Source organism: Plecotus auritus (assembly GCF_963455305.1).
Source record: "Plecotus auritus genome assembly, chromosome: 3".
Lineage (NCBI taxonomy): Eukaryota > Metazoa > Chordata > Mammalia > Chiroptera > Vespertilionidae > Plecotus > Plecotus auritus.
The window spans coordinates 225,163,818-225,184,983 of NC_137772.1; the positions used below are offsets into that span (position 1 = coordinate 225,163,818).

At 60.0% G+C, this 21,166-nt stretch overlaps 1 protein-coding gene across 2 annotated transcripts in view; it reads left to right on the forward strand.

Annotated features, from left to right (window-relative positions):
* The first annotated feature begins 1,485 nt into the window (after nucleotides 1–1,485).
* The window catches only part of ARHGAP8 (Rho GTPase activating protein 8), a 36,823-nt gene continuing 17,142 nt past the window's right edge, over nucleotides 1,486–21,166 (forward strand). Inside the window, exons 1-5 of one of the 2 annotated variants that reach the window (XM_080659244.1) lie at nucleotides 1,486–1,536; nucleotides 14,195–14,311; nucleotides 16,138–16,281; nucleotides 19,990–20,077; nucleotides 20,517–20,648. In XM_080659244.1, coding sequence (XP_080515370.1) covers nucleotides 14,275–14,311; nucleotides 16,138–16,281; nucleotides 19,990–20,077; nucleotides 20,517–20,648 — 401 coding nt within the window. In that variant the 5' untranslated portion in view covers nucleotides 1,486–1,536; nucleotides 14,195–14,274. Of the gene's footprint in view, nucleotides 1,604–14,194; nucleotides 14,312–16,137; nucleotides 16,282–19,989; nucleotides 20,078–20,516; nucleotides 20,649–21,166 lie in introns of both variants that reach the window. The other variant, XM_080659245.1, reaches the window with a different exon arrangement.

Here is a 21,166-nt window from a genome sequence, read left to right on the forward strand (position 1 = left end):
TAAGGAGCCCTAACTGGTTTGGCTTAGTGGATAGAGCAGCTGTGGGCAAACTACAGCCCGCGGGCTGGATCCGGCTGTTCTGTCTGGTTCTCTTGCTCTCCCCTCCGCTCCTTTACTTTGAATTTATATTAGTTCACACAAACACTCCATCCATGCTTTTGTTCCGGCCCTCCGGTCCAGTTTAAGAACCCATTGTGGCCCTCGAGTCAAAAAGTTTGCCCACCCCTGGATAGAGCGTCGGCCTGCGGACTGAAGGGTTCTGGGTTCGATTCCAGTCAAGGGCACATGCTGGGGTTGCAGGCTCAATCCCCAGGAGGGAGCGTGCAGGAGGCAGCTGGTCAATGATTCATCATTGATGTTTCTCTCTCTCTCCCTCCCTCTCCCTTCTCTGAAATCAATAAAAATGAAAGGTATAAGGATATTTTATCATGTGGCACCTTGCAAGGAATAGAAACCTCAAACTAGATTAAGCAGCAAGAATTCATTGGCACACTCAGTGAGAAAGTCCACAGACAGAGCAAGCAAGCCGCAGGTTGGGTTTGATCAGGGGCTCTACAATGTCACCAAGGACCGGGGTCCTTGCCACTTCTGCTTCACCCTAAGCCTGGATCTCTCTGCGGTCACAGGATGTCTGCCTGGTGTCCCTAGTGCGCCAGGCTCCCTCTGGGCTGGGGGAGAGGAGGGGAGAGGCCAGTTCCCCCCCAGTCTTCCAGGTCCAGGCCAAGTCCAGCAGCTCGTCACACTGACTGGCCTGGCCTGGCCTGATATGAACACCTGCGTGATTGGCCTAGGCCCGGGGGGAGGTTTGGAGGGGTTGGGCGGAAACAATCACTCCACAAATGCTCCCAACATGTAGAAACCGTGGGGACGCCCCACTGTCCTGCATTTGCTGAGTGACTGCTTCCTCTCAACGCCTTGCACATCTCACCCCTTCCCTCCTCACTTGGCACATCCCTGACATCCGCGAGGACAGGGCCTGCCCCAGGCCTGGGCGCTGCGCCAAAGGCGGCTCGGCCAAGGCGGGGCTCCGGGCCACCTCCCGCGCCAAGTGCAGGGGCTGCTGCGCGCGCTTGCTCCGCCCTCCCCGCCCATAAGGCGGAGCCACCTATCCCGGCCCCGCCCCCAAGGCTGAGCCACCTGTCCCGGCCCCGCCCCCAAGGCTGAGCCACCTGTTCCGGCCCCGCCCCCAAGGCTGAGCCACCTGTTCCTGCCCCGCCCCCAAGGCGGAGCCACCGGTCCCGCCCCCGCCCCCAAGGCTGAGCCACCTGTTCCGGCCCCGCCCCCAAGGCCGAGCCACCTGTCCCGGCCCCGCCCACAAGGCCGAGCCACCTGTCCCGGCCCCGCCCTGTCTCCCCCGCCCCCGAGACCCAGCCGGACCCCGAGGCGTCCAATGCTCGAAGCCCACAGAGTTGCGGGGGGCGGGGAAGGGGAGGGCGGGGAGAGGGGCGGTCCAGCCCGGAGCCATGTCCGGGGCGGGGCCAGGTGAGCGGCCGTGGACCGGAGCCCAGGTGTGGCGCCGGCGGGCTGCGCAGCCAGGTGAGGCCTGGGGTCGGCGGAGGGAGCCCGCCTGTGCCCGTGGGGGCGCCGCGCTGGTTCCGAGGGGGTGAGTCGGCGGCAGATCGGGCTCGCTGCTCAGGTGGGCACGCCGATGCGGGGCGCCACGTGTCGCGGTGCCAAGACTGGTGCCAACCCAGGTCCCCTTCCCCGGCCGCCCCACCCCTCCCCCGGTTCCCCGAGCGCTCCCCTCGGCTCCTGCCCTCCGCCCTCCCTCCTGCTCCCGCCTCGACCCCCCTTCTCGTCCTGCGCCCTCACTTCTCTCCCGGTGTTTACTTGGTTTGGTCTGGTTTGGTCCGGCTGGGCTGACTCAGCGCAAACTTTCGTTGGCCCCCCTTTTTCCTCCCCTAACGCGGGGTCTCCCCTCGGCCGGTCCGCACACTGCGCAGACTCATCAGCGTCCTCCCCGCAGCCTGGGCGCGGAAACACGTGGGAGGCGAAGGCGCGGGCCCATTTCACAGCAGGTGCCGCGCGGCTTCAAACTCAGGGCTCGGAGGGGGTGCTGGCCCGTTCAACAGGGCATGGAACCCCAAAGTAAATAGGCCCCAACACATCAAGCGGTGTCAGTTGGGGGAGAGGCCCTGGCTGCTTTCACTTTTCTGCAGCCCTGGCGTGGGGCCATCCTGAGAATTCCTTGCAGCCACAGCGCTGGCGCGGGGGCTCCCCCCCCCCCCCGGGAGGTGTGGGAGGCAGAGGGAGGGACACGGAACCCTCCCAGAGACAGCCAGCCAGCGGGGAGGGGTTCCTGCGCGTCCTTGTCTTTCCCGTGGGGAGGTGGTGGTGGGGGTGTGGGGGAACAGGGCCGCAGACTTGGGGGCGTGTTGATTCCAGAGAGGGCTGCTGACATGTGTCCAGGTGAGAGCTCAAACTTAAGACTCAACAGTAAAGCCTTTGGATGGTCTCCCGTGGCAGTTTTAGAATCTTGTTTGTGAGTTCCTCCCTGAATGTGGTGACAAACCATTTCTCAAACCAGCACGGGGGAGGGGTGGCAGGGAGGGGGAGCGATGGGGGATGGAGAGGGACACAGGGTGCTGGCCCTGTGGACAGCCACCTCCTCGGGCCCTGCCCACAGGGACCCAGGGTCTGCGGTCTGTGTGACAGAGAGAAGCCAAGGGCTCCTGAGTGGTCAAGGAGGGCTTCCTGGAGGAGGCGACCATTGAGGTGGAAGATGGACAGGAGCTAGGCAGGGAAGGGATGGTGCTTTGGGTCACACAAAGACTGGAGGTAATGCACATGTAAGGGGGTGGGGACGCCTGTGGAGGAGCTGACAATGGAGCTGGTAGCAGCTGACTTGGATAATGTCCTTAAGTCATTCAGATCTGACCTCATTGAGATCTTTTAAGATCTGGGAACCGACTTCACTAGAGATCCTGTGGACGTATGACATCTCCCCAACAAGCCGCGTCAGTCCTGGGCACGCCGTCACCGGTGGCTCGGTGGCTGCGGTTAGAGAGAGGACAGCAAGAGCTCAGCCACCCCGGAGGTGCCCAGGGCACGGATCTCACCACATTTAAAAAGCCATCCCATTCCCTGATTGTACCCTCTTTCACTGATGGGGAAACTGAGGCACAGAAGCAGCAGGAGGAGTCAGAGAACTGTTTGTGAGCAGGTGACCTTCCCTCCCGGGGACTCAGCCTCCTGACCCATAACGTGACCCTGCTGGCCGTCCTTTCCCAGGATGGTCACCGTCGCCAGGCTGTCAAGCCCTCACAGCATGCGTGATGGCCTCCTTCCTCCCTCACCACAGCCTCGGGAGGCGGGGACTGTTACTGTCCCCTTTTACAGGTGAGGAAACCGAGGCAGGGAGGTTTCAGTGACTGTCCGAGGTCCCAGGGCCAGTGTGTGGAGAGCCGGGCCTTGGCGGCAGCTGTGGCTGCAGCGTCCGCCCCTTCCCCTCGGGGCACTGCCTCTCCCCAGGGCACAAGGTCGCCTCCTGTGGACACACTCCGAGCCTGCCAGTGACTGCCTTCAGACCTTGTGAAATGAGCGTGGGGAATAAAAGCGATGTTTTCCCTTTCTTTCCAGCTCAATTACTTTCCCCTCGACCCTCTGAGTAAGGGTGATGCCCGAGGAAGATGTGTCACAGGTATCCAGAGGCGCCCCAGGCCTCCTGGGGTGCATTTGTGGGGCCCCCTCTGGGCCAGGCACTGTAGGGGCGGGGACAGCCTCAAAGATGCTCGTGTGTGCGGGGCTCTGCGAGTGGCACGCCATCCCGAGTCCGGCCCAGAGACCTTACTGTGCGGCTCCCGGGACTCTGGCAGCTGACCTGGCCCCGTCCAGGTGTCGGCCCCTGGAAGGCAGGGGACCTGGCTGAGGACTCTCCCCAAGTCACTTCTCCGCCCGTTGACTCGCCTCTCACTTGGGTGTCATGAGCGGCTCAGAGGGAGTAGCGCCCACGTGCAGTGGTTAACTGCTGGCTCTGAGACCTTGAGTTGCTAGCCATTCTGTGCCTTGATTTCCCCACCTGTAAAATACGGACAATCTTAATCTATACTAATAAAAGGGTAATATGCTAATTAGACTGAACATCTTCCAGACAACCTTCTGGACCAGGGGTGGGCAAACTTTTTGACTCGAGGGCCACAATGGGTTCTTAAACTGGACCAGAGGGCTGGAACAAAAGCATGGATGGAGTGTTTGTGTGAACTAATATAAATTCAAAGTAAAGGAGCGGAGGGGAGAGCAAGAGAACCGTGCGCTCTTTCGGCTCCGCGGGCCGGATAGAACGGCCGAAAGGGCCGGATCCGGCCCGCCCGCGGCCGTAGTTTGCCCACGGCTGTTCTGGATAAAGCCATGGTGGCGGGGCTGAGGCAGAAGCAGTTAGAGGTGATCAGACTGTCAAGGGAGAGCAGTTAGGGGGATCAGGCCGGCAGGCAGGTGAGCGGTTAGGAGCCAGCAGTCCTGGATTGGAGAGGGTGCAGGCTGGGCTGAGGGACCCCCCCCTCCCGTGCAAGAATTTCATGCACCGGGCCTCTAGTATATATATATATATTGAGGGAGGAAAGGAGAGGGAGAGAGAGAGATAGAAACATCAGTGAGAGAGTCATTATCAGCTGCCTCCTGCACGCCCCGCCCTGGGGATCCAGCCTGCAACCAGGCATGTGCCCTGAGTGGGAATCGAACTGTGACCTTTTGGTTCATAGGTCGACGCTCCACCACTGGGCCACGGCAGCCGGGCATTGATACCTTTTCATAGGGTTATTGGGAGGATCGAGTCGTTAATTCGTGCACAGCGCCCAGCACAGGGCGTGGCACCTTTGTGTGTGCTGGCCCTTGGTACCAGTCCCCCCCGGCGGGCGGGAGAAGAGCCTCGGGGAGTGTGTGCGGAGTGAACTTGCGGGGACCTGTTCCTGCCCAGGCTGAGGGCCAAGCAGTCTCTCTTCGGTGACCCCGGCCGGAGCCGGGCAGCCAGGAGTTCATTTTCAGTTGGAGCTGGTGACTGTCCCTTAGAAGGAACTGGTTTGGCAGGTCAGGAGTCCCGAACCTTCTGGAGAGGTGTCCCCTTAAAACAAGCCGAGGAGACACTGGCGGGCAGGGAGCCAGTACGTTCTTACCCACAGGACAGCTCCAGGTGGTGGAGGCCACCACCAGCTCCCCCACCTGCTTTCTCACTCGCACCGCTCGCCCCAGACCCCGACCTGCTCACAGAGGTCAGCGTGGGGCTGGCTGCCAAGAGACAGAGGGGCTTCCGGGGTGGGGGGGCGGCACAGAGGAGATGGGACCCGGGACCCCGGTCTGGGAGGTACAGAGTGGCCTGACCTTCCCCTGGCACCTGGGGCGCTTCTCTCTCTGGCCGCGTTGAGCGGAAGCGTTTGACCTGGCTGACCTGTAACCTGATCTTTCTGGAAGAGGCATCTGAAGGCGGAGAGTAGGTTTCTTGGCTCCGTGGCTCCCACACCGATTTCCCAGGAGGCCAGTGAGGAGTGGGTCTGAATCAGACTGAATAACTGAATTGCACTTGAGCCAATGATAATAATAGAAAGCATTCCTGGATCACTTCCTGCCCACAGAAGCCAGAAGCCCCGTGTCCCGGGGAGAGGGGACAGCAAGTGCAAAGGCCCTGAGGCAGGACAGCCTGGCGTGCTGGAGGAGGTGCTGGAGGAGCGCCAGAGGCCTGGGTGGCTGGAGCAGAGAGCCTGGGGCGCAGAGGTGGTGTGAGATGAGATCCAGAGGGCAGCAGAGCCAGGCTACAGGGCGTCTCAGGGGGTTCTAGGGGTTTGAATTTTATTCTAAGAGCCGGAAGCTATTGGCACTCAGAGGTGCCATGGGAGGTGTGGAGTAGGCAGCTGGGATATTCGCGTCCAGAGCTGGGAGAGGAGTCTGCTCTGAGATCGTTGAGTTTGGGGGCGGGGAGCATGAGAATTAGCGTCCCTTAGGCAGGCGAGGAGAGGGCTCAGCGTCCCCCACCTGGCAGGTCTGAGCGTGGATGATGGAGGTTATGGCAGAGGCCCCACCATGCCCTCTTCAGGGAGGGAGCAGCCCGCGATGGCAGAGAATGGAGGGAGGGAGGCGGGCCGTGGGAGTGACCTGGGAATGCTGGGGAGACCTGGCCTGGAGGCCTCGAATGCTGGGCGCTGTCACATGCCTGTCCTCTCATTCAACAGGCCCCCTCCCCTAGGCTCCTGATCACGTCCCTGGCCTGGGTGAGAGGCGCATAGTGGGTGCACAGCAGAGGTGGGCGCGTGGTGGGTGCACAATGAGTACATACTGAGTGGGTGCATAGTGGGCATGCAGCAGAGGTGGGCGCATAGTGGGTGCACAGCTGAGGTGGGTGTGTGGTGGTCCACAAGGGGTACATACTGAGTGGGCGCATAGTGGGTGCACAGCTGAGGTGAGTGTGTGGTGGTCCACAAGGGGTACATACTGAGTGGGTGCATAGTGGGCATACAACAAAGGTGGGTGCACAGCTGAGGCATGGTGACTGTCCTATAAAAAGACGTCAGGAGGCCCCCTCATGCTCCTCCCTGGAGCATACAGCTGACTTCCTCTACTCCTCACTGTCTGCCGTAGAGCTGCAGAGAGACGAGGAGGAGGCAGCCGCGCTGGGCGCAGTGCGAAGACCCTCAGCGGTGACATGTTCCCGGCTATCAGGGAGCACACGGTGAGAGGTCAGGAAGGACCCACAGACGCAGGGTGCAGGCTGAGGAGGGCTGTGATGGAGCTGAGGGCTGCTAGCAACCCGCGGAAGCCCCTCTTCCAGCCTGGAGGGGTGAGGCACCCGGGTCAACAGGACACTTTAAAAATATATTTTATTGATATTTTACAGAGAGGAAGGGAGAGGGATAGAGAGTTAGAAACATCGATGAGAGAGAAACATCGATCAGCTGCCTCCTGCACACCCCCTACTGGGGATGTGCCCGCAACCAAGGTACATGCCCTTGACCCGAATCGAACCTGGGACCTTTCAGTCCGCAGGCCGACGCTCTATCCACTGAGCCAAACCGGTTAGGGCAGTGGTCGGCAAACTGCGGCTCGCGAGCCACATGCGGTTTGCCGCTCTTTTGACTAATGACTTTGCCGACCACTGACCTAGACTCTCGATTCCAATAATTACAGACTGTTGTTGTTCCTTGTGATTAAGCCCCTATCCCAGTGGTCGGCAAACTGCGGCTCGCGAGCCACATGCGGTTTGCCACTCTGTTGACTAATGAGTTTGCCGACCACTGACATAGACTCTCGATTCCAATAATTACAGGCTGTTGTTGTTCCTTGTGATTAAGCCCCTATCCCAGTGGTCGGCAAACTCATTAGTCAACAGAGCGGCAAACCGCGGCTCGCGAGCCGCATGTGGCTCACGAGCTGCAGTTTGCCGACCACTGGGTCAGGGCAACAGGACACTTTTGACCATAATGAACAAAAGACCCGACTCTGAGCTATATTGGCCATGTAGCTGAAGTGGTCTGGGCATGGTATGGAGATCAGGTCTGGCGTGATCAGGGCTTAGCAATTCCCGCCCTTTTGTGGGCCTCGATCTCCAGGGGCAGGGAGTTATGTGCAGCCTTTCCCAGCCCCACCTTCATACACAGCACACTGCTCCCGGGGCCTCTCTTGACACAGGTCCCTTCTTTCCCAGAAGCACCCGGGAACCTTTCCTGGTGCCTCCTGGGCCTGAGTGCACTCATCCTCGCGGCCAGGAAAGTAGCTGTGATCATCTCACTTGGCTCCCCCACAAACCTCTGAAGAGGAAGATAGGGTGACTTGGGGAGTCAGGTGGCTCTGGGAGGTGGGCTGGGCCAGCGCCGGCAGCAGGGCCTGTGCAGGTGAGGGCACCTGGATGAGCCCCGGGTGCGCGGGCAGAGCGAGGCCGGGGAGCAGCCGAGTCTTGACGTTGGTGCCTGCGAGAACCACAGGAGGGGTGGGTGGCCCAGCGGACCCCTCGCCCTCTCTGAGCGCCCAGGGTCCCTGGGACGGGGCGGGGGGGGGGCAGGCCTCTGACAAGGTCACGTAGCAAGTCACCGCTTGCTTGGACCTGGCTGCTGCGGCCTTGGGTGTCTCACCCAGTGTCCTGCCCAAATGCCCGTGGCTTCTGGCATCCACCTGCCTTCTTGCCAGCGTCAGGCCCCAGCGGTGTTTGCGAGGAAGAGTGGGCAGTGGGTCTGTATCAGTCCATCTTCGACAGCTGAGACGGGGGTGAGAATTACTCTCCTAGGAGCCCCTGGATTCCCACCTCGGTGGGGACCCCCTTCTCAGCCCAGAGCAAGAATCCCCGCCCCTCCCACCTGGCTTTGCATTGCCTGCCTCAGGTGTGACCCTGCTTCGGCCTTTCTCCGGGGCCTCAGCCCGCCCCCCCCCCCCCCCGCGGAAATACGGGGTTAGGCCTGGATGGTGGGGGCGCCTGCCCGCTCCCAGACCAGAGCCGGGCCGTGCGGATGCCCTAGCGAGCTCCTAACTCTGTGCCCTGCGCATCCACCCGCCACTCCGATGAAATTTGGTGCTAATTTGCCCAAGGTAAGTAGGTGTTAATTTGTAGCAACAGCATTTCGATAATTGCTGTGAGGGGTTGTTTACGGAATGTGCAAATGTATTTTTATAGCAACAAACCATTTTGCTGTGAAGTATAAATAGAACAGTCGGGCGAGTCCAAGTCTCGGTTGCATGGCATCCACGTGGCCCACATCTCCGCCGGAGCCGCGTCCCATGCCGATGGCTCCTCCTCGGAGCCCCAGTCCCCATCCCGGGAGGCTCCACCGGGCGGCTCAGCGGGAAGGGCTTGCAGCCGGAGGGCCAGGGGCCCAGGTGTGGACTCAGGCGGAGGGTGAGGCGGGACAGAAATGCCTCCCTCCGCCCTGGCCGGTGTGGCTCGGTGGTTGAGCGTCGGCCTGCAGACCAAAGGGTCCCGGGTTCCATTCCAGTCAAGGGCATGTACCTTGGTTGCAACAGGCCCCTCAGACCCCGCCCCGCCCGGGTCCTGATCAGGGCTCGTGCAGGAGGCAACCAGTCCATGTGTTTCTCTCTGTCTTTCCCTCTCCCTTCCACTCTCCCTAAAAATCAATGGGAAAATGTCCTCGGTGAGGATTAACAAAAAGAGAAACAAAAGAAGGAAAGAAAAATGCCTCTCATTCAGTGCCTGCTCCCGGCGGAGGGCTGGGCGCCCAGCGCGAAGGCACGTTAAAGGACCGTCCGGGAAGGCTAAGGAGGCCTGTCTCAGGGTGTAAACATGACCACGCGTTGAAGGTTTTATTTGACTCGGGCGGGAACCTGCCGACGCGATCACTGGTTGGAAAGAGAATCTGAAGGGCGGCGTTTATAGGTCAGGAATATCGAAACGAACGTGCAGGGGCTGGCAAATGTGGACCTTGGGGGGCAGCGTGGCGGGGTGGGGGGGAGAAGTGAATGAACCTCCACTGGGCAGGACGGAATTGGCACCTGCAGACAAGAATGATTTCGTGCTGCCCCCCGCCCCCCATCTCTCACCGCGGGCCTGTAACACAGCTTCCCAGACGAGTCAAACAGCCCGCGGGGGAGATAACCGGGATGGTAGTAACTGCAGGAAATTGGCCGCCAGAGATGGAAGTAACCGTTCAGACAGCTTTCCAGGAAGGGGGTGGGGTCCCATTGCAGAGACTGGCGGAATGACCGTGACCTGGACACGAGGAGGAGGAAGATGTGCCGTGGGCGGCGGGTGGTGAATGCACTCTTTCTCCTGCGTTAAAAAAAAAAAAAAAAAAAGATGTTAGACATTTCCCACCGGACGTGGAGTCACCTGGTTCTAGGCTGGCGTCAGGAGACGGCTCTGCACAAACGTGCTGTGTGGCTTTGGGCAAGTCCCTTACCCTCTCTGGGTCTCAGTGACGACTGACGGCACACGACGTTCACCAGGATTCTTCCTGGCTCCACTATCCTGTGATTCTTTTTTTATTATTATTATTAATATATATATATATTTTTTAAATATATTTTATTGATTTTTTTACAGAGAGGAAGGGAGAGGGATAGAGAGTTAGAAACATCAATGAGAGAGAAACATCGATCAGCTGCCTCTTGCACACCCCCCACCGGGGATGTGCCCGCAACCAAGGTACATGCCCTTGACCAGAATCGAACCTGGGACCCTTGAGTCCGCAGGCCGACGCTCTATCCACTGAGCCAAACCGGTTAGGGCTTAATATATATATTAATTGACTTCAGAGAGGAAGGGAGAGAGAGAGAAGCATCCATGATGAGAGAGGATCACTGACCGGCTGCCTCCTGCACGCCCCCCACTGGGGATGGAGCCCGCAACTCGGGCATGTGCCCTGACCGGGAATTGAACCGTGACCTCCTGGGTCATAGGTCGACGCTCAACCCCTGAGCCCCACCGGCGGCACTATTCTGTGATTCTGATAATTCACAGGAAGGAGAAATCTGAGGGCACAGGAGGCTTGTGCCAGGTTGTCCAGAGAAACCGAGCTCCCAGGAGGTTTTATGCACAGGGGTCCCTCGGTAACCACAGGGACTGGGTCCACAACGCCCCGTCTACACGGAGCGCCAGTCCCGTGGGTGAAGTGGTGTATTTGCAGGGCGCCCTGCGGGAACGTTAGCCCGCTCTGAACCCCTGGCCCGCCCTCACGCAGCGTGAGTGCTGTGGGCGGTGCTCGTGCTGACTCGTGAGGGGACGCTGAAAAGGAGACAGGGTCTGCACGCTTTCCTGCGGGTGCAGCCCGCATAGACCGGCCACACGGCACCCGGCAGCAACGGCAACCCGGTAAAAAGGCAGCTCTGATCGGGGGCTGGTGGAGTGGGTGTGGGAGCCGCGGATACGCAGGGCCGACTGTGCAGAGCGATCCAAGGCCTTGGTTCAGGCCATTGTGGGGACCGGCCCGTCCACGCCTGTAAGGCAGGCCACGCGGCTGGAAACTGAGGCAGGAATTCCGGTTGTGGCCTTGAGGCAGGATTCCTTCTCTGGAAACACGTCCTCTTTGCTCTTAAGGCCTTGACCTGATTAGACGGGGCCCACCCACATCCTGGCGATGGTCTGCTTTGCTCAGAATGTGCCGACTGCAGATGCTCATCACATACATCCCTGCATACGCCCGGCAACACCCGGGCCTGTGTCTGACCGAACGGCTGGGTGCTGTAGGCCAGCCACACTGACAGACATCCCTCTCACGGCGGCGGGGCTGGGGGGCCGGGGGAGGGGGGACCAGCCTCTGCGGGAGTGTACTGCTCCCGGGGTGCCTCCCGCCACCCACGCCACGGGGCTCCTGGGCCCGGGGAAGATGGGCTGACGGTGCGGGGGCCGGTGGGGGGCCGTGGGAGCAGGGTGCTGGCCCTCCGGGGCTCCAGGCCGCCCCCTGCTGACCATGCGCAGCAGGGGTGGGGAGAGGCCCAGACTCTGGTCCAGGCCCGGGGGTGCCTGAGCCAGGGGGCGGCCGTATTTTATTCTCAACTATAGGACTCTGTGGGCATGGAGGCCCGCAGGCTCCCCCACCCACAGATCTCCCCACAACTAGCTGTTGTTGCCACAACAAAGCACTGGTTGTGGGTGACACCCCCCCCCCAACCCCAAGCGAGCCAACTTCAGAACAGATAGTGGTGTCCCTGCGATCCACGGGGTAGAGGTTTTGACCCTGAAGGGACACCTGACGAAACATCCCTTTTGGGGGAGGCGGAGGCGGAGGCGGAGCGAGGAGAAGCCGGCTTCCTGGTTTCAGGGCTGCCTGTGCCCCTGGGCGTGGTGCCAGGAGGCCTTTCCCCGCGGGCAGAGGCCTGGGCCGAGGACGAGAACCGCTTCAGTTGTTCGTCCTGGTGGGCATGGCCTCCTGCCAGGCTTTCAAACAAACGTTCTAGAGTGTTCCATGGGTCCCCCTGCATTTTCAGGGGGGCACCTGGTGCTGCAGAAGATTGCTCTCCAGGCGTTGGTGTGGCTGGGGACAGGCTCAGCCCCGGGCGGGACCACAGAAGGGCGCACGGGACTCTAGGACCTGGGGTGGGGGCAGGGAGTGGGGGGGCCTCCTTCCATCATCAGACTTTGGGGAGCCCCTGCCTGTTGTGAGGTGTAAGAGGAATGATGGTGGCAGCAGGTCCCCCACAGGACTGCCCCAGCAGGTCCCCCACAGGACGGCCCCCCAGCCCCCACTCCCCAGGGCAGCACCAGTCCGGGCACCCTGCCCCTGGCACCCTGACGCTGGGTGGGTGCCCACAGCCACATGAGAGCTCTCAGCTCCTGCCGCCCTGCCTGCTGCGCTGGAGCTGTGCCGGCGATTGAGTTTCCTTTCTCACTTTCACTCGGGTGGGGAGCGGCTCCCGGCCAGGGCCCAGGGCCGAGGACAGGCTCCCAGGCCTGGTGTCACCCAGGGCCCGCCCCGGCGATGGGCCACAGCTTGGGGAAGGCTGGCCTTGGAAGCCGGTGCGTCCCTGCTGTGGAGAAGGTGGGCGGTGGGGCCAGGGGGGGCCCAGGGGGCAGGGCTGGGCTCCCCTGCTGGTGCTCTGTGCCCGCATCCTGCCAGGGAGCAAACCCGGTCCTGTGTGTGCACAGGCCCCGGCCAGTCCGCGCCACCCCATCCTGGGCCAGAGCTTCCACCCCGCAGCCTCGCCCCTAACAGGCCGTGGATCTGCGCAGGGACTCCCTTCTCTACCTCAGTTTTCTCATCTGTGCAATGGAGCTGGAAGCGGCACTCAGCTAACAGGGCTTTCGGTCTGTGTGTGTGTGTGTGTGTGTGTGTTTTAATATATTTTATTGATATTTTACAGAGCGGAAGGGAGAGGGATAGAGAGCTAGAAACATCGATGAGAGAGAAACATCGACCAGCTGCCTCCTGCACACCTCCCACTGGGGATGTGCCCGCAACCAAGGTACATGCCCTTGACCGGAATCGAACCCGGGACCCTTCAGTCCGCAGGCCGACGCTCTATCCACTGAGCCAAACCGGTTTCGGCTGTGTGTGTGTGTTTTTAAGGAGGCAAGGTTTTTAATATGTTTATATCATAAAATACCTCCATTACCAAGCATGCATTTCTTAGTTTAAATAACGTTTTCTCATGTTAAGAGCAATACAGGCTTCTGCAAAAGTGACAGTAAAAGGACAAACAGGGGAAAATAAATGGGTTGGCAGATCCTAACCCCAGAATTCACAGAAAACAGCACTTTTTCTTATTCATTTGCTTGTTGGTTAATCCTCCCCCGAAGATATTTTTCCACTGATGTTTAGAGAGAGCGGGAGGGAGGGAGGAAGAGAGAGAGAAAGAGAAAGATGGATACACATTGATTGGCTGCCTCCCAAACACACCCCGACTGGGCCGGGGATCGAACCTGCATCCCAGGTACATGACTTTGACCGGGAATTGAACCCATGACCCTTTGGTGCGTGGGCCAGTGCTCTAACCACTGAGCAACATGGGCCAGGGCAGAAAACAGATTTTTAAAACAACGTTAAACTTTTTTTTTTTTTTTGCTCTTAAAATACTGGACCAAACGTACGTGCTGTTTTCACCCTGTTTTGTTTGTTTTTTTAAAAACCACTATTGAGATACAGCTCACAGGCCACACCCTTCGCCCACGGAAAGGGTGCGGCTCAGCGGTGCCGGCATGTTCACAGATAGTGCGGCTGTCACCCAGTCAACGCTAGGACGTTGTCATCGCCTTCGAGAGCCCGTGGCGTCACGGCCACCCCTGGTCCTCCCCCCCGGCCCTGGCAGCCCCGTCTCGGCTGCCCGTCTCTGTGGAGTTGCCTGTTCGTATCCGAGGAGTCAGACACGCTGTGGCTTCTGGGTCTGGCTGCTTCCACGTAGCGTAATGTTTTCGAGGCTCATCCGTGACCTAGCGTGTGTCAGTACTTCGTTCCTTTTTAGGGACACAAGATACTGCATGATTTGGACACAAACAGGGATTCTTTTAGATGTTTTCAGGCGTTGAGGCAGCGTCGCGGGCACAGGGTCACGCCTGGCTGTAGGTTAGGGTCACTCGCCGTGCAGCCGTGAGCAGCTCTAACTGACCTCTGCCGGCCTCCATTACCTGCTCCGTACAGTGGGCACAGGAGTGAGGGTGCGTGTCTCTGAAGGGGGTGGTGAGGCGGGCGTGATGGTGTCCTGGGCGTCCGTGGGCCCTGCAGGTGCTGTTCCCACCCGCCCTGCTCTCCGGGCCCCGGGGCTGGCTGGTGGGAGGGAGCCCCATCCAGGAGACGTGTGTGACATGCGCCCGCTTCCTTTGCTTCTCCCTCAGGTCACCAGAAGGAGCCCCTGCCCGGGTCCCCAAGAGGTGGCAGCGCGACAGTGTGCCCGCCACCCTGCCCACCGCAGAGCATGGCCCGGCTGGACCTGGAGGAGCTGGCCGAGATAGGTGCGGGGACTCTGCCTCCCTCGTGGCTCCCGCCCTCGCCTCTCCCAGAGAAGCCCCGCACTGGGTGCAGGGCCGCCCTCAGCAGGGCGACCTCATCCTCGCTCGTTTCATCTCGGAGGGCCCCGGGTCCCCAGTAAGGTTACACGTGAGGTCCGGGGGGACGGGGATGTTGGAGCGACCTGCTCCGTCCAGTGCATCTGCGGACCCTCGCCTGGAATCGGAAGCCCGCGTTCTTTTCCGGCTGAAGACGTTTCTGGAAATCCCTCGATTTGCTTTGTCTGAAGGAACTGCCCCTTCTCACACTCCCCTTCGGAAGACTGCACACGCTTCCTACCTCATAGCACAGCGACCCGGTGTCTGCCCCCAACCCCCAACCCCCGCCATGGCTTCCTGCCAGCTGCCAGTGCCAGCATCTTTCGGGAAGGCCCGAGGCAGAATTTGGAGCTGGGAGATCGAGTTTGGTCTATACCCTGGTGCCAGTGGGCAGTGTGACCTTGGGGAAGTCATTCCCCTTCCCTGAGCCTCAGTTTCTGCTTCTGTCAGTGTGAAGGCCAATATCCAGCCCTTGGGTCTCATTTTTCTTCTCCCATGGTGCTGCACACCGAGCGGGCGCACAGTGGGTGCACAGCTGGGGTGGGCGCGTGGTGGTCCACAAGGGGTACATACTGAGTGGGTGCATAGTGGGCATGCAGCAGAGGTGGGCGCATAGTGGGTGCACAGCTGAGGTGGGCGTGTGGTGGTCCACAAGGGGTACATACTGAGTGGGTGCATAGTGGGCATGCAGCAGAGGTGGGCGCACAGTGGGTGCACAGCTGAGGTGGGTGTGTGGTGGGTGCACAATGGTTACATACTGAGTGGGCGCATAGTGGGTATGCAGCAGAGGTGGGCGCATAGTGGGTGCACAGCTGAGGTGGGCGCGTGGTGGTCCACAATGGTTACATACTGAGTGGGTGCATAGTGGGCATGCAGCAGAGGTGGGTGCATAGTGGGTGCACAGCTGAGGTGGGCGTGTGGTGGTCCACAAGGGGTACATACTGAGTGGGTGCATAGTGGGCATGCAGCAGAGGTGGGTGCATAGTGGGTGCATAGCTGAGGTGGGTGTGTGGTGGTCCACAAGGGGTTCATACTGAGTGGGTGCATAGTGGGCATGTAGCAGAGGTGGGCGCATAGTGGGTGCATAGCTGAGGTGGGTGTGTGGTGGTCCACAAGGGGTTCATACTGAGTGGGTGCATAGTGGGCATGTAGCAGAGGTGGGCGCATAGTGGGTGCACAGCTGAGGTGGGCGCGTGGTGGTCCACAATGGTTACATACTGAGTGGGTGCATAGTGGGCATGCAGCAGAGGTGGGTGCATAGTGGGTGCACAGCTGAGGTGGGCGTGTGGTGGTCCACAAGGGGTACATACTGAGTGGGTGCATAGTGGGCATGCAGCAGAGGTGGGTGCATAGTGGGTGCATAGCTGAGGTGGGTGTGTGGTGGTCCACAAGGGGTTCATACTGAGTGGGTGCATAGTGGGCATGTAGCAGAGGTGGGCGCATAGTGAGTGCACAGCTGAGGTGGGCGCGTGGTGGGTGCACAATGGTTACATACTGAGTGGGTGCATAGTGGGCATGCAGCAGAGGTGGGCGCATAGTGGGTGCACAGCTGAGGTGGGTGTGTGGTGGTCCACAAGGGGTACATACTGAGTGGGTGCATAGTGGGCATACAACAAAGGTGGGTGCACAGCTGAGGCATGGTGACTGTCCTATAAAAAGACGTCAGGAGGCCCCCTCATGCTCCTCCCTGGGGCACACAGCTGACTTCCTCTACTCCTCACTGTCTGCCGTAGAGCTGCAGAGAGACGAGGAGGAGGCAGCCGCGCTGGGCGCAGTGCGAAGACCCTCAGCGGTGGCAGCGGCCGACCAGGACCCTGCCCTCAGCTTGAGTCACCCCTTCTACGACGTGGCCAGACACGGCATCCTGCAGGTGGGAGGTGAGTCCGCTGGGTGGTCCCAGGAGCATCACCGCGCAGCCTGCCTTCCTGCGGGCCCTGAGGCGGGGGGTGGGCCCGGGGGACGGTAGGACCTGCCGCTCTTGCCCCCCGCTCCTCCCAGAAGTGGCACGCACACTCCGGGACCCCGCCAAGGGCTCCGCCTCAGGGCAACCGCATGTCACTCCTACCAAGGGGCTCCCCTAATTTTCTTCCCCGGGTGCCACTCGTCCAGTACCGAGCATCAGGCCCACAGCCGAAACCAAAGACTTGTCACAGGGATAGTGCAATGACCTGCCGTTACTTAAGGGGTCATAAATTTGGCCAAATGGAAGCTTTGTAGAATTTTAACTCTTAAGATGGTGTTTGTATTGTTTCTGCTTTAAAAAATTTTTTATTGCCCTAACCCAGCCGTGGGCAAACTACGGCCCGCGGGCCGGATCCGGCTGTTCTATCCGGTTCTCTTGCTCTCCCCTCCGCTCCTTTACTTTGAATTTATATTAGTTCACACAAACACTCCATCCATGCTTTTGTTCCGGCCCTCCGGTCCAGTTTAAGAACCCATTGTGGCCCTCGAGTCAAAAAGTTTGCCCACCCCTGCCCTAACCAGTTTGGCTCAGTGGATAGAGCGTCGGCCTGCGGACTGAAAGATCCCAGGTTCGATTCCGGTCAAGGGCATGTACCTTGGTTGCAGGCACATCCCCAGTAGGAGGTGTGCAGGAGGCAGCCAATCGATGATCCTCTCATTGATGTTTCTCTCTCTCCCTCTCCCTTCCTCTCTGAAATCAATAAAAATATATTTAGCCCTAACCGGTTTGGCTCAGTGGATAGAGTGTCAGCCTGCGGACAGAAGGGTCCCAGGTTCAATTCCAGTCAAGGGCATGTACCTAGGTTGCGGGCACATCCCCAGTGGGAGTGTGCAGGAGGCAGCTGACGGATGTTTCTCTCTCATCGATGTTTCTAACTCTCTATCCCTCTCCCTTCCTCTCTGTAAAAAGGCAATAAAATATATATTTTAAAAAATTTTTATTGATTGATTTTTAGACAGAGAGAGGGAGAGAGAAAGAAACATTGATTTGTTGTTCCACTTATTTGTGCATTCATTGGGTGATTCTTTTTTTTTTTTTTTAATATATTTTATTGATTTTTTTACAGAGAGGAAGGGAGAGGGATAGAGAGTTAGAAACATCGATGAGAGAGAAACATTGATCAGCTGCCTCCTGCACACTCCCTACTGGGGATGTGCCTGCAACCAAAGTACATGCCCTTGATCGGAATCGAACCTGGGACCCTTCAGTCTGCAGGCCGATGCTCAACCACGGAGCCAAACCGGTCAGGGCTCATTGGGTGATTCTTATATGTGCCCTGACTGGGGATCGAACCTGCAACCTTGGTGGATCAGGACAACACTTTTTTTTTGTTAAAATATGTTTTTACTAGAGGCCCAGTGCACGAAATTTGTGCACTCGGGGGGTGGGGGGGGGGAGTCCCTCAGCCCGGCCTGCGCCCTCTCAGTCTGGGAGCCCTCGGATGTCTGACTGGCAGTGGGACATCCTTAGCGCTGCCGTGGGGGTGGGAGAGGCTCCTGCCACGGCCGCTGCGCCCGCCAGCCGTGAGCCCGACTTCTGGCTGAGCGGCGCTCCCCCTGTGGGAGCGCACTGACCACCTGCGGGGCAGCTCCACATTGAGCGTCTGCCCCCTGGTGGTCAGTGAGCACCATAGCAACCGGTCGTTCCACCATCCGGCTGAAAACGGCTCTCCGACATCCCCAACTGGGGAGTTGGGGTGCATGCAGGAGGCAGCCAATCGATGCTTCTCACATCCATGTTTCTCTCCCTCTCCCTCCCACCCTCTCTAAGATCAATAAAAAGCATATCCTTGGGTGAGGATTTTTTTTTTAAAGAAAGGGAGGTTCTCGCGGGACCTGGTCTTGCTGGACGCCTGGTCACCGCTCCACCCAGATCAGGTCGCAGACCAAACAGGTCCAGTCGTCAGAATTCCTTTCGCTTCCGCAGCGAGGTTAGCGACCTTGGCACACAACCCCAAGCCCCACCCAGGCCCTCTGATGGGGTTGCTGCCGCCTCGTTCTGCACTTGATAAGCCTTCCCTGCCCAGGCGTGATGGATCGCGGAATCGCTTCTTTATCATAAACGGGGCCCTCCCGCCTCCAGACGGTGAGCGATGCCGCCTTGTAAACAGCGAGGGAGAAAGACGGGAAGTGAATTAAACCGATGCCTCCAGGATTTGCACGTTATTGATGGTTTTCATTTCCGGCCGCATTATATCATCTTCAAGCCTGTTTCTCATACACGGGCCTGTGTTGCCGGAGAACGGGCGAGGGCAGTTACTCATACTGATGGATGTTGTTGACAACAGTTGCTGTGGTGACTGCTTAATCAGGTGTAGGGGCTGGATGTCCCCGGGGTCCGCACGGCTGAGGATCGTGGGGGCCTCCCCGCTGGGATTGTGGGGTTCCCGGGGGCAGAGGGAGCTGGGAGGCCGGCTGGGGGTGCTGCCCTCCGAGTCAGCCAGCGGTGAGCTGAACCGGCTCCGACGCTCACTTTGCCTCTCTGGGCCTCCGTTTCCCCCCTGGAAGCACCCAGCATCCTGCCCAGCACGTGGTGACAGGGAACATTTATTGAGCACCTACTGTGTACCAACTTAAAAGTCCTTGATTTAATGCTTCCTGTACCCCTCAGAGTCTTTTATTATCACCTCCATGTTGCAGATGAGCAGAGAGGCGGGCTCGGGGCTGCCCAGCTAGTGAGTCCCTCTCCCTCTTGTCAATATGGAACATTTCAAATGCACCGGATGTAGAGAAAAGAATATAGGGACGGGGTTACCCTCCGCCACACTCCCTGTGAGCTTTGCTGAATGTTCGTTGAAGATACATAACGCTGTGAGGGTCCTTTGGCTGGACCCTGGGAAATCTGCTGATAGGGAAAGAAAAGGCTGAGTGAGGGGCCTTTGGTTTTAAGGGGAGGAAAAAGCCTTCCTAAGTAGTAACTCCCCTTCACAGCTGAGCATCATGCTAGTCGGTGGGCCCTGCAAACAGGGGGTGCTCAATAGGTGTTCACTGAACGAAGGAGTGCATGGCTCACGGCTCTCTGCAAGCAGGATGCTGCTGGGGAAAAGGAAGTGGGCCCCGTGTGGCGCCGGGCTCCGCCCCCTCTCCATGTCGCTGCCTCCGTGCCTTTGCACGTGCTGAGCTCTCCTGCGCAGATGGCAGCGAGGCGGGGCTCACAGCCCAGCAGTGCCCCTCGTGCCCTGTTGCTGACTGAACTGAGGACCGATTTCCCGGGCGGGCACTCGTTGTTCTGACCCTTCCCCGCCTTTCTGCCCTTATCTCCACACCCCTGCGTGCTCTGGCCCAGCTGACCAGCAGCTCCTCTCGCAGCCAGCACAGGGCCCCCTTTAGCAGGAGGTCTGATGTGCATCGATAGGCTGTGAGCCCCCGCTCCCCGCCGGAAACCGGGGAGCCAGGGCGGGGAGGGAGTGGGGCTGCGCCTGCGGGAGGGCGCCCGCATTTGTGGAAAGCCTGCTGAGTCCTGAGGCAGAGGCTCGCTCTGCAGGCACCGCCTTCTCTGAGTGCCGGCCCCCTGCCCCTCTGAGCTGGGGCGGGCGGTCAGGAGCGCCCGTGGGTGTTAAGGCCGGTGGTTCCGAGAGGCAGGCTGGTGGGTGCCTCGGGGGCTCAGCCGGGTCTTCCTGCAGGGGAGGACGGCCTCGGGAGACGCATCGTCACCTTCAGCTGCTGCCGGTTGCCCCCCTTGCACGAGCTCAACCACAGGCGTCTGCTGGAGTAAGTCCCCCTGGGCCCGCCCCCTCCATGTGCGCCTCCGGTGCGTCACCCGTGCGGAGCTCCGGGTTGAGCTCTCCTGGGCGGATGGCAGGGTGGCTCCATGGGTGGTAGGTACAGGCTTCCTTTGGGGTGAGGAACACGCTCTGGAACCAGACGGGGCGGGGGTGGCAGGGCCGTGTGGACGTCTGTGCCGCTGAGTCGTTCGCTGTCCTGCTAAGCTCCGAATTGCACCTCCCTCCGGGAACGCCCGCCCGCAGTTGGGGCCTCGTGCTCCCCACCCCTTGCCCCCCTTCCCCGGCGTTGGGGGAGCTGGGAGCAGTGGTGCGGGCTGCGCACTGCGCGGAGGGGCCGCCGTCGGGCGGGGCGGGGCGGGCGTGGGGCTGGTCGGTTGCACAGTCCCGGGAGGGTGACCTCGGTAACGGAGCCTGTGCCCGCGCAGGTACCTGAAGCACACGCTGGACCAGCACGTGGAGGGCGCCTACGCCGTCGTCTACTTCCACTTCGGGCTCAGCAGCCGGAACAGGCCGTCGCTGCGCTGGCTGCAGGGCGCCTACCGGGAGCTCGACAGGAGGTGCGTGCGAGGCCTGGGGGGCGGCGGGCGACGCGAGGCTCAGCCGGGGCTGCGCCCTGCGAGGTCCGCGGGGTGGGGTGGCACGCGTGTTCTTAGGGGCCAGCTGGGCAGGCCGTCAGGTCTTGGTCACAGCTCCCGGCCGCCCGATGGCGTGAGCAGCCGCGCAGTGTGTGCGCCAACAGCGGGGCCGAGTTCCGGCCAAGGCGGTTCCGGGCCTCTCCGGTGGCTCAGTGGTTAGAGCGTCGGCCGTGCACCCAAGGGTCGTGGGTTCAATTCCCGGTCAAGGCCATGTGCCTCGGTTGTAGGCTCGATCCCCAGCCCCGGTCGAGGCGTGTGCGGGAGGCACCTGTGTGTCTCTTTCACGTCAATGTTTCTCTCTCCCACCTTCCTCCCTCCCCTCTGCTTTCTCTGAAAAAATCAATGGGGAAAACATATCCTTGGGTGAGGATAACATTTTTTTTAATATATTTTATTGATTTTTTACCGAGAGGAAGGGAGAGGGATAGAGAGTTAGAAAC